Source organism: Lycium ferocissimum, chromosome 10 (genome assembly GCF_029784015.1).
Source record: "Lycium ferocissimum isolate CSIRO_LF1 chromosome 10, AGI_CSIRO_Lferr_CH_V1, whole genome shotgun sequence".
Classification (NCBI taxonomy): domain Eukaryota; kingdom Viridiplantae; phylum Streptophyta; class Magnoliopsida; order Solanales; family Solanaceae; genus Lycium; species Lycium ferocissimum.
The window spans coordinates 39,752,237-39,765,451 of NC_081351.1; the positions used below are offsets into that span (position 1 = coordinate 39,752,237).

At 31.8% G+C, this 13,215-nt stretch overlaps 1 protein-coding gene across 1 annotated transcript; it reads left to right on the top strand.

Annotated features, from left to right (window-relative positions):
• The first annotated feature begins 8,947 nt into the window (after window positions 1–8,947).
• LOC132033825 (uncharacterized) lies at window positions 8,948–12,462 on the top strand. Its single transcript, XM_059423935.1, has 2 exons — window positions 8,948–9,343; window positions 11,964–12,462. Exons 1-2 carry the CDS (start codon window positions 8,993–8,995, stop codon window positions 12,171–12,173), a joined length of 561 nt encoding a protein of 186 aa, XP_059279918.1. The 5' UTR covers window positions 8,948–8,992; the 3' UTR covers window positions 12,174–12,462.
• The last annotated feature ends 753 nt before the right edge of the window (window positions 12,463–13,215 follow it).

The window sequence follows — 13,215 nt, forward strand, 5'->3', positions numbered from 1 at the left end:
CTTTAGCTTTAGAATGAGTGTAACAATGTTTCTACCCTTCTTATATAGGATTTATTGTTGACTTCCATTCAAACTTTCAAAGTATGTAGATTGCCAAAATCTAGTCACATGAAATTAAAATGAAAATAAAATAATTTAGTTGCCTCTATAGCAATCTCCACTTGCTAAAGAAAATTTTGGCTTGCAATTTAATGCATCATTTATAGGCCTTATTTGCAAATTCAATCAATAAATTTATGGAAAGGAACTGAATGATAATAATCAGTTTACCTTATATCTTGAAGTTAAATCATATCATGACTAGATTACTTTTTGTGTTTTTAAGGTAGCTAGCTTAACTAAAACCACATATTCATATGGAAAGCGAAAAAAAAAAAAACATTAATACCAAACTCATTGACCAAGTTTGATTAGGTAAGGAACAACAACTTTTAATTCCTGGAACTTATCCTTGATGCACCGCTGATTATTAATCAGTATAATGTTTAAGAAATATTGATTATTCTATATTCGCGCGATGAATAATATTAATTCATTTCATTGTCGAATTCCAACTATATTCTAGTGAAATGCTTGACTTTAAATAAAGAGTATATAACTCTATAAGATATACCCCAATTGTAGAAGTTACGGGGTCATTTAGTTCATTGGATAAGGTGAGATATTTCAGGATTAAGTTTGGAATTAATTTTATATAAATTTATACCTTCAACTAAACAAAGTATAGATTTAATTCCCAAATTTAGTCCTAAATAGCCCTCCTTATCCCTTCAAACTTGGTGTTATTTCATCTCATCTAAGAGGTGTAATAAAAAAAATCAAAAACTATAATCCCGAGATAACTTAGTCCACGAATGGGATTGCTCAGCCTTTATTCTTGGTTATCTTTTTATGTTGTAACATGTAACATACCTTATTTTCAAGATTTCAAATTCATATTTTAAAGAATTAACTGTAGTCTCTAGATATTCTTTGAATAATCTGATAATATAAAACTTATTTACACTGATGATGTATAAAAATTAAACTCGAAATTTTTAGGCTCATATAAACAAAGAGTATATAGTTCTCTAGGTTATATACACATTGCTAATATTTAACTCATTAGTCATAATTTATTTGAATTATCAAATAATTCAGACTTCTATAAACGTATACTAAAAATCAAATGAAAACTCCTAAAAAGAAAATTGAAGAAAATATCGACAACCTCTTAAACATGTCAGTGAACTTCATTTAATCATTTGAATCACGGTATGTTCTGATTGAGCACCTAAATATATGATAAAATGTTTCTATTAGACATTTTCGATCATGATTTTTAGAAAGCTTTTGTCTTGTTCTCAAACGCTCATTATGTAGATAACTTAACCACTTAAAATATGTCACATCATTTAGTTATGCGGATTAACCTTAATAAGCTGTAAAACCTTACGCGTGTTCCAATTAGCGTTGATGTATAATTAAAGGAGAAAACATCGATCTTTTATGCAGTTTAAACTTATCCATGTAATGGTCGTTGTGAACATGCGCAAGAAATTAAAATTCAAAATATGAGTCGGGAGCGCTTAATAGGAACACTTTATCATATGTATTCATATGCTCGATCAATTGGAACATGTCATCGTTTGAGTGTCTAAATTAAATTTACAAGTTAAAGCAGTCGTCAATCTATTTAACCAAAGAAAAATAATGCGAACACGCATGGTACATGCATTACTAATCAATATTAATAATTTTTGCATAACAAAAAAGATATAGAGAAAATGATATAAATGGTCCCTTAACTATGATGGTAGGTTCATAATAGTCCCTTAAGTATGCAGTTAACAGTTTTGATCTTTTAAGTTTTGCCATAAGTTAACAAAATGGTCCTTAACTATGACGGTATATTAAAAATAGTCCTTAAGTATGCACTTAACAAGTTTGTCCTTTAAGTTCAACAAAAGTTAATACTTTTAGTCTCGGGCAAAATACTTATCGAACTCTGTTTGTTAGATTTGACGAGAACTATGAGAAGAAAAAGAAAATTAGCGAGAATTGACGTTTAGAGATACACATTACTAAGAAAAGATCAAATACCTTGGAACAAAACCAACAGACGTCCGTCAACTATAGGAAAAAATCGAGGAAAAACTGTAACACCTCGTGCATTCGGGCTAAGATTTGACTCGTAAGACGGGGGTATAATGAACCCAACATGAGTAGTGTAGAATGGGTGTTTTAAACTCAATCAAGCCATAAGAAGAGTCCTTGGGCAAAGTAAAGTCGGAAGCTACCCTATGGAGCATGTTTTCAAGTGAGTTTGCACCAGGTCTCAATTAAAGTGAGTCTACGGAAAAATATATACATAATTTGGGAAAACTTCCTCTTGAAAGTTGTAGAACTTTGAAATACCTTTCCAACGGTATATTATGGAGGTAAAACGGACATTTTTACAAAAGGTTATGTCCGTTTTACTATAACAGTATTCAGCCGATTTACGGCAGAATTTACGGGCCGTAAATTTTTGTCCAAAAATCACAGACACTGTTACTAATTTACGATAAGATTTACGGCCCGTAAATATGATTTACGGACCGTAAAATGGGCCTAAAGTGAGCGTAAAACAGGTCCGATAACAACTTTAAAATTTCGTTTTAAGGCTTTTTCACTTTATTCTTCACATCCCCAAGTCCTAGAACGACCATTCTCTCTTTTCCTCATCCTCGTACATCAAGGTAAGTCCTTCCCATGTATTCCCAAATGAATCTCAATGATTATACATGAATTCTAAGCGAAATACTATGTTAACAACCTTGGGTTTTCAAGAAAACTCATCTCAAGGTTCAAGACTTTGGAATTCTTCTTCAAATATTCAGACTTTTCTCAACTTTTTGGAGCAATTGAGGTATGTAGGGTTTCTATCTATGTGTGGGAACATCATTGTTCTTCCCCACGCCACGTTCTTCCATAATTATACGAAAGCGCATCAAAAACTAGGGTTCTAGACATGTTCATGATAACCCTAAGTACATGTACCATGCTATACCATGTTTGTATTAATAATTAGTTATTGTGTTCTTGATATTTCGTTTTGGTTATTGAGAATCTGTCCATAATCCATGAAAACTCATACTTTGCATTCCATGGGTTCTTAAATGCAAGATATGAACCATGATGCTTATTTTCATGAAAATCCAACGTGTCTCCATGTTTTCATACATGTATATTATGAAATTATATATTCATGTTATACTATAGTTACAATTCATGTCTACAAATCGTGTTTAAAAAAATCACGGGCTCAGATGCCACCTATTTTCATGTTCATGTTTTTGAGAGTTGCACAAATTATCGAGAAGACTCAGATAGCCTGAAACTACGCTTGCCACCGTAGGATAAGGATCGCTTCGCCCAGTTAGGACGATTCCTTCATGTTTTGTTGATTGGATCCTTTCGTGTCATGTTTATGTCTCATACCCCTGGCAAGGTATGAGATTGATCTGCTGGTCGGGCCAGGTACCAGACTCCACGCACCCACGTGGTGATTCATGTTGTTGGTTTTATTAATGCTCTCCCAACTAAAAATGCTTTTACTCATGTTATATATATATATATATGTGTGTGTGTGTGTGCGCGCGCGCGCGTGTGTGTAAAAACACTCATGTGAGATGATAGTCATGTTCATGTTCAGCTTAAAAATACATTTTCAGTTTTAGTTCTATTATTTTCATGTGCCTTGCTTATTTCATTTAGTTGCTTTACATACCAGTACAATTCGAATGTACTAATATCCCTTTTTATTTGTCTGGGGGCCTGCATTTCACGATGTAGATTTACAGGACGATAGATCAGCTCGTTAGGACTCAGCATGTATCAGCTATTCGTGAGCCCCATTCTATTCGGGGTGTTATCTCTATTTATGCTTATTTAAGTTATGCTTTAAAGGTATGCCGGGGGCCTTGTCCCGGTAAACAGTTTAGCAGTCAAACTCTTGTTAGAGGTTTCATAGACTAGTTAGTTATGTTATGTTAGATATTCAGAGTCGTATAGCCATTTTGGCTTAACATTATCATGTTTATTCAGAATATTTTCGCTTCATGTTTTAAACAAGTATTTTTCATTACCATTACGAGATTCCATGATTATTCAGATTATCCATGTTTTAAAGTATATGCTGTATTAGTTCATGTCCATGTTGATTCAACAAGTTATGTGGTTTGCTCGATCACACGCAGCAAGGCACCAAGTGACGTGTTACGCCCAGGTCATGGTTCAGGGCGTGACAAAACCAACAGACTTGATAACGTCAGAAAATAGTGTCTCAAGACACAAAAATGGACAAAATCTGTCGGTTAAAACCGAGGAGTCCATCGGCTAAGTAAAATACACAAGATTTTAGAAATAGCAGAAACTACAAAAATAGTCACTACTAAAAACAAGCGAAGAATCGATGGACGAAAATTGACTAATAAAATCGAGGGACACTATCAGAAAGTCAATATTTATATTAAAAAAAATTTGTACGAAAACCGACGGATGTCCGTATGTTATTTTTGGCCAAAATGCGCCAATTTTTTTTTTCTCACTATAATGGAAGTACTTATTTTTATATCGGGTTTTCAAGAAAAATCGATTCTAGTGTATTTTACCTAGCTGATGGACTCCCTCGGTTTTAACTGACAAAGCCCGTCGATTTTTGTGTTCCGAAACCCAATTTTTTGACATTAACAAGTCTGTTGTTTTTTCTCAGTTTTGCACTATAATCGGCGGACGTCCGTCGAGTTGTTTTCCGAAACACTATTTTTGATATTATCAAGTCTGTTATTTTTTCTCGATTTTGCCTATAACCGATGGACTTTCGTTGATTTTGTCTCATGGTATTTGGCCCCTTTTTATTAGTGTGTACCTCTAAATGTGAGGTCTCACTAATTTCATCTTTGTTTTCATAATTCCCGTCATATCTAACAAACAAAGTTCGATAAATATTTTGCCGAAGACTAAAAGTGTTTACTTTTGCAAACTTAAAGGACCAAAACTGTTAAATGCATACTTAAGGGATTATTTTAACCTATACCCTCATATTTAAGAAACCATTTTTGTTAACTTTGTATTGTCAATAAAGGACCAAAACAATCTTATCTTATATATATATAAAAGCGAGGATATATATATATAATGCAGGGTTTTCATTTTTTATTTTTTTTTAGAATTTTGGCCTTTTAATTCTTTTTAACTCCTATTAGTTAATTAGTCAAAAAACAAACTGACGTATCCTTTCGGCATATTTTTATGCCGTTTCCATAGACTGTCTTTTTAAAGCAGTAGCGTCGTAACTTTGCCTCTATCTCTCACTTCATTATTGCTACATTAACCCACGACCCTACTCCTCACTCCTTATCACATTTATGCATTTTCTCGACTCATTAATAGCATTGATCTACAAGACAACTGGGAAACGGCATCGCGTATAAGACACCTCTATATAACAGCTAAGATTTTTTTCGGAACCGAACTTTTATGTTATATTTTACTTAATATAACAGCATTTTTACTTATAACGGCAACGACCAAGTTTATGACGAGAATTGGGATTCTTTATAAAATTACCCCATAAACTATACGCTTTTTCGGGTAATATAATAGTTGATTATCTTTATAAAAAAAATAGAATATATATGGTTACCAATAATAAGTGTATAGATTTTGATCAAATAGTTAATTTGATACTTTAATATACTATATTTTTAACAGAATATTACATATGAATGCATATTTGTAATCTAAGAATATCATTGTCTTCTATAACTTTATTTAATATATATATGAATGTCATTTTTTTATTCAATAAATAAAAGAGCTTCATGGAAAAATATTTAATTTGATTTTTAATATTCTATATTTCTATAGATTTAAAATGTTTGTCTTAGAGCTTAAAACTTTATACATTCGAGTTTATGAATTTATTGAAATTGTATTAACTTTCTTAAATGTTTAGTTAGTGAAGTATTCATATCTTTGAGATTTAAATTTTAAATAATTTTCTTATATTTTTTATAATATTATAAAAAATAAAAAGCATAGGTTTTATGCATCTTTTTTCTTCTTTTTGAGGAATAAGCCACATATTATTTTAATGGCAAACTCTCGACTCTTAACACCAAAAAATTTCACCTTGTCTTTGGGATGACTTCTTTGTTATAGAGGGGTTTTCATACACTTCTATATTGATCTGTTTTAATATACGTAAAACAGTTGCTTTTGCCTTTATGTTTTTACACTGCCATTTCTTTCTTCATTAATGAGATATTAATACAGAGTTTCTTCCTCTTTATTTATCCTTATTATTAATTTACTTTTTGAATTTTAATAGTACTTTGGCTTCTATTTTTGGGTATACTTCTATGTCTTTTAAAATTTTCTCTGTTGTGCATATATGATGTCACCCACTTATTGTTTGCCCTCTTTAAATTTTTATAATTATTATAGGAATGATATGGGAAGTTAATTGAGGAAAAAAAAAGGGCATTTTTCAGAAGAATGATAATTTTGGAAAAGAGATTCGAGGAGGAAAACTGAGAATTTAACTAGTGTGGAGAGGAAAGTAAGTGTTCTATTAATATGTTTTCTCCATTATTTTTAAAGAAATTTTTAAATGTAAAAACATAAATCTTTATCATCTTTTACCTCAATGTTTTTGCTTTTTATTCCTTTTATTTGAACCCACTAATTCCCTATAATCAACATTAACTTCTCCATAATTAGCATTGTTAAAGATGATACATACCTTCACAGAATTTCCCAAAAAATCACCCAACTCTTTAATTAAAGAGATAATGTATTCATTCAAAATTCTCTTTAAATCTATCTAATTTCTTTATTCTATGTTACTTTATCATTAATTACTTCTATTTTATCTCACTTTCGTTTAATTTCATGAATAAATGATATATATTTAGAAAAGTGATCTCTTAAGACATTTAAAGCAAAGTTTGACAACTATAAATGAAATTGGGCCTTGGCCATCTAAGTTAATTTGGGTATTAATAAAGCTCTGATACTTGATAATAAACAAAAAAAAAACAAAAAAAACAAAAAAAAAAAGGGAGAGAAGTATCAGCATAGTTCCAATGAGAAGAAAAAAAAACAAAAGCTACAGGGAAAGAAAGTGAAGAAAAGAAGCTTAGACTATATATATATATATATATACATATATAATCCAACTAGTTTCTCCAAGACTTGCAATGTTTGACATTCATCCTTTTGTTTGAATAACAACTAAGATTTAGAATCAAAAAATTGAAATTCTCTTCTAGAGTTCTAAATTTGGTCATAATTTTGTTGGTATTTCGAATAGTAGTTTTTTTATCCTCTATCTCCATTCAATTGATTAGCATACATAAGCCCACATGTGACTCGAATATTGCTTTATATATTTTAGATAACTAATTTTTGTTTCGAATTAGAGTTATTCGACAAGAGTACGGTGGTGATAATTCATACGTAGTTGATTTTCTTTTTTATGTGTTTTAAATTCGTTTTCTTGCATAGAATGAGATATTAACGAAGAGATTATTTTCAGGACAAGCAACATTTATGACCTTATATATTAAAATACATCAATTCATTTTAATAGCGGATGTTCTTGAACTATGCCATTTATGAGTTGTTATAAATTCTTCTTTTTGATACGTATATATGATGATATACTTATTTGGATCTCTTTTAAATTCTTTATAATTGCATTATGAAAAGGAACTTTCGGAAAAAACTATTGCCACGAATTCATGTTATCTAGGAGATCGATATAATTGAACTATTGTGTTGAAAGATGGCTATGGTAAATAGCGTTAGAATGTTTTCGATCCATTATCCCAATAAAGAAACTAATTATTTAACTAGTTTAAACAAGTTTTCATAGATGTATTGTTCATTGGTTTAAAGGAGATATCTTTTGATGATTTTACAAATGATATACCTTTTAATTTCATTGATATTACTATATGTTTTATTTTCCACGGATAATTAGGAAGTGTTTAGCAAATTTCCCAAAATCACCCAACTCTTTTTAAAGAGATAATGTATTCATTACTATATATTAGTTTTTTTTTTTTTTTTGCTCTTAAATATATCTTATTTTGGCTTTGTTAGTAAAGTATAGCTTGGGCCTTATAATTAATTACTATTTTATCTATTGTTCGTTGGATTATTTCTTGGAATGTTGATATTTGATTTTTTTTCTCCAATAAGAAATTTTTTAAAAGCAAGCTTATGTCATGACCTTATTGACAACACCTTGAATTATAGTTCAAAAGAACCGTTGGAATCTCCACACATATATGTATTTCATAGTAGTTTTTTTTTGTCCATTATTATTTGAAAATTCTTGCTTAGGTTTCATTTTTTTTTCTTAATTTTATTTTCTTATTTATCTTAAGAAGATGAAAGTGAATGAGAAATAGTTGAATGTATTTTGAAGGATGGTAGAGATAAGAAGATCAATGGAAGATTTAAGGAGAATGAAGGAAAGATATATATTGAATATTGTTGTAGTATTACAGCTTATTTAAAGATAGATTTAATTTTCATTGTTATATGTTCATCTCAATTGGAAGTGTTTATCAAAGAAAACTGTAGATAACTTTTTTGTGCTTATTTCTCTTTTGTTGCTCTCTTTTTGTGTAGTTCTTTCCTTCCTGTTAATCTAAGGCTTATGTTTATTACCAAATTAGTTCAATTTTTCATGCATATTATAATTGTATTATGCATTTTCTTTATTGAAAAAAAATTATTTAATCTAAATATAGGAATTAATTTAAAAAATTTAATAAGATTTTGATAGTTAATTGCATAATTATGGGACAAACAATTAATTGCATAATTATGGGACTATTTTGGACCTATCCTCATATTTAACTAGCACATAACATATTAAACTCCAAAAAAAACCTTGTATTAACGCCTCCGACCACCTAGTTCTCTCCCTCCTTTTTTCACGACGACAGCAAACATGGGAGAGATCGAAGAAGCATCTGAGGTTTCTCCACTTTTACCAAACCCGATAACCGACCCGATCCCTTCAACCCGGACTAAATCGGTTCGAACCAAAGTCCCTGAGGTCAAAATCCACTTATATAAGCAAGGTAAGGGTCCGATTGACGAATTTACGTCATCGTTAGGTGGGTGGGACCAAGACCAGCTGGAAGTTCGTGATATTCTAGATAAATACGGGTTCAAGTCGGTTTATGCATTCAAACCGGTTACGGGTCGGGGTGTTCCTATTAGATTTAACCCGCGTAATGGACGATCTATTCTTACTTATAGAGATGGATCTGAAATATGTATTGATGGAGAGCCTAAGGTACAATCAATTCAACACAATTTACTTACACTCTGTTTGGATGGTTGTTACTTATTATTTCATAACGTATAATATTAGTATTGTATTGTACTCTCTCTGTGCCAATTTATGTGGCACACTTTACTTTTTAATTTGAATGTCACCTCTCAATAATTAGAAACAACTTTAACTTTAATGTTCCTCTTTTACCCTTAAATGAAATGATTAATGGCTACACATGAATAGATGGAGTTTGTTTTAGACTACAAATTTCAAAAGTCTTATTTTCTTTCTTAAACTTTGTGCTTAGTCAAACTGTGCCGTATAAATTGGGACGGAGGGAGTATTGTTTTGATGAATACAACATGTGGTTAGATTGTATCGTTATATAATGTCACACATCAACAATTTGAAGAATAAACCCACAAGAAAAGTAGGGTGCAGAGTAGAGCTACTATATAAAAATGAAAAAAATAAAAAAAGTAGGGTAAACTGGTAAAGGATAAAATAGGATTATTAGATAGGAGTAATAAATAAAGACAAAATGAGAAAAAAGAAATAAGGTAACGACGCGATCACACCAAGTCAGTCGTTACACAAAAATAGGACTTTTCGTAACGATGGATTTAACGATGCGATACAATAAAAGTTAAGTAACAATCAAAACAAACATTATATTTAATCTAACAACACATAGGTAAAAACCATCCAAACAAGGTTGTAGTTTTGCTAGCGAGATAGTTATATAGGGATTATAACACATGAATTGTTTTGCAATAAATATTTAATGTAGCGATAACTTTTATTGTATCGCATCGTTAAATCCATCGTTACGAGATAGTTATATAGGGATTATAACACATGAATTGTTTTGCAATAAATATTTAATGTAGCGATTGTTATATAGTGAATAATATGTAGAGACTTGTTATTTGATTTCTAATAGTAATACATGAATTGGTATGTAGGGATTGCCTAGATTAAGTGCATTTTTGTGTCCTGTTAATACACAGACTCTTTATCCCCTATTTTTATCACACAGTAGATAGATTTTCACATATAACTAATGCTGGTATTATCGATGCAACAGTTTAATATTGTAAACCAAACGTTGCAATAGTTATGCATAGTCCTTTACCAGAAATCAAACTTTCTATTAGTTTCCCAGTGATTAAATTAGTATTGCCCCCCGGTTTATGTTTGAAAACCAAACCTTATATTATTTATGCAGTTTTTATGTTGGTATTGTTTCTGCTTATGCAGCCTACCAAACAACTCATAAGCGTCTCTCTACTCTCTGTGAACTAGGATAGAGTTTGGCCATCTTAGAAGATCTATGAATTAGGAAAACTTGTCTCTTTGGAGCCATCTGAGACCAGCCTAGGGCTTATTTGAGAAGTTTTAACTTTTAAGATTGGGTGGTTATTCACTTTATAGAGCGGATGGTTTTTGCTTTTTAGAATATCATTTTATTTTTACGAATACTTGGGAAGGGAGCTAGGTTCTCAGGAAAAACTTTTTACACGTCCTAATACTCCCTCCATTTCAAAATGTTTGTGTTGCTTTCCGTTACCAAAAAAATGTTTGTCTTACTTTCCTTTTTAGTCTGTTTAAAAAAGAATGTCTCTTCCTTTTTTTGGCAACTCCTTAATTCCAACTTTTCATATGGCATGCTAAAGACCACAAGATTAAAGAGTATTGCGGTACATTATACATATTTTTAATTATACATATCTTTAGTTTAAGAGTCTTCTTTACTTTCTTAAACTTCGTGCCAAGTCAAAATTAGACAATTTTTTTGAAATGGAAATAGTATTTTAGTCGGCACCTGGAAGGGGCCCTTTCAAGAATGCGTGAGGTGAAGTGTCCTTTGAGAAATGTCACAGGGTAAGAGTCAGGCTTGATTGCTCGAGCTTGAGAAAGCGTCTCTGACTTGTATGCCTCTGGTGTGAGGCTTTGAAATGTCTTGGAGGTCTTTTCCATTTTAATGGATAATGTTGATGTTTAGAGGGGGCAGTTAACCACCAGAGGAAATGGATATCCGCTATAGGTTTACCAAGTAAGAAAATATGGAACGGACGTTGCAATACTTCCTCTGGAAATTAGCAGCTAGGGGAAATGCATACTCTCTCTAGGTTTAGCAGACAAAAAATATGGATCGGTTAAACTAAGAATCCTCACACCTTCTGATTTATGTTCATATGCAGTGTAATTTGTATTTCTTTTAGAAGGCTCAATAGTTATTTATTGATTAGTCGTTGGAGTGGATAAGCTTTTATTTTCAAGGTGCCACTTAGTTCTTTCTCTGTTTTAAAGAGCTCTACCTCAGGCAGTTCCCCCCCTTTTTTTTTTTTTTTTTCCTAGAGAGCTTTTTGTGATCAGAGCCTTCATAATACTTAATAAATCAGAAATCAGAATCTGAAACTGAGAATCTCTGGAAAGGAAGCAGAAACATGCATTTCTCAGTCCAAGAAAGCTGAACTAGATGTGGAAATGTCATAAAATGACTTTACCAAGGCATTCTTGTCACTGCAATGACCATATTTACGCTCAAGCATTAGCATATTTCACATGGTTCTTCACAAAATAGATTGTTATATGCATATATGTGATGTTAATAGTTTGTCTTCTTTGATTTTAGGACTCCTTGATCCAACCTATTACCAGGATATTGGTTGGTGTTGCAATCATCGCCATATTGATAGTATTTGTGATGAAAGAGTCTCCAGAATGGGCAAAGAAGTTGAACCTCAGTGGTGGAAATATCCCGCCATGGGTCCTTGCCGCTGCGGTTATCTTGTTCACACGCGTGAGGAAGAGGACTAAGGATTTCTTTCAAAAACGCCAATGATGAACTGGTGCCACAGACAACTGAATTTTCTCAAAAATTTGCATGCTTTGTTTGTCTTTTATGCTACAGTTTTTGGATTCACGTTGTCTAATCTTATAATCCAGTCGTGTACATGTAACATGCCATTCCCCTTCTTTTTCTTGTTGGAGAATTTTTGTTATCAACCTGAATGCTGCGGCAATGACTGGATTCTAGATTGCTTTCATGATGATATTATACTATCAAACGCGCTTTCTCACCACGAGTGAGACATGTATGAAAATAACACCTTGACTCGAGCTTGCTAAGATTTCTGGTCTTATAGTACACGTTGTCTCCAATTTGGAATTTTTTTTTCGTCTGTCTGATAGGAGTAAGATGGCAACATTCAATTTGGTTCAAAATTAGGGAGTGTTAATTTTTTCCTAGTTTCTGTAGTTCATTCATTGGAAGTCTGATGCGGGACTGCAGAAGACATCAGACAGCAATCACAAATCTCTTTCGGCTACAAATAAGTTGGTACGTTCAGGAGAAATCAGAAGACCTTAATTGCCTCGTATTGAACTCCGAGTAATCATTTTCGTTAACTCACATTTCACTTTTCTCATGACCTTTTTTTTTTTTTTTGGTGAACTTTTTTAAGCAATACAAGGTGAATCAACCCGGATCCATGTCTAAATAAATAAGTATATAATATTGGTGTATATTGTAGTAACGTACAAAAAAAGAGAGAGAAAATACAAGACATAATACTTAGAGAACTCTTTGTAGAGTTGTCTCTTCAGACAAGATAAAAGAAGCCGTCCTAACGTTAGGAAATTCTCATCTTCGAAATGTACGCTATTTTGAAACAGAACAAAAACGCTCTCTCCACCTTCTCTCATTAAAAGCTCTCTTCTTCTTGTGTGAAATAATTCGGTGGAAGATTATTAAGAAGAACAAAGTGATCTTTTATGAAACATTGGAATAAACTTGTCTAACCCATATACGATATAATTTGTGAACTTCTCGTTGTAGTTTGTGTTCATGCATGTCATTGTATGGATGACTAGTGAAGCAACTG

Coding starts and splice junctions, on each gene's coding strand:
- LOC132033825 (XM_059423935.1), top strand. CDS start 8,993: ATGGGAGAGATCGAAGAAGCATCTGAGGTTTCTCCACTTTTACCAAAC. Junction 9,344..11,963: donor GTATTGATGGAGAGCCTAAG/GTACAATCAATT, acceptor CTTTGATTTTAG/GACTCCTTGATCCAACCTAT.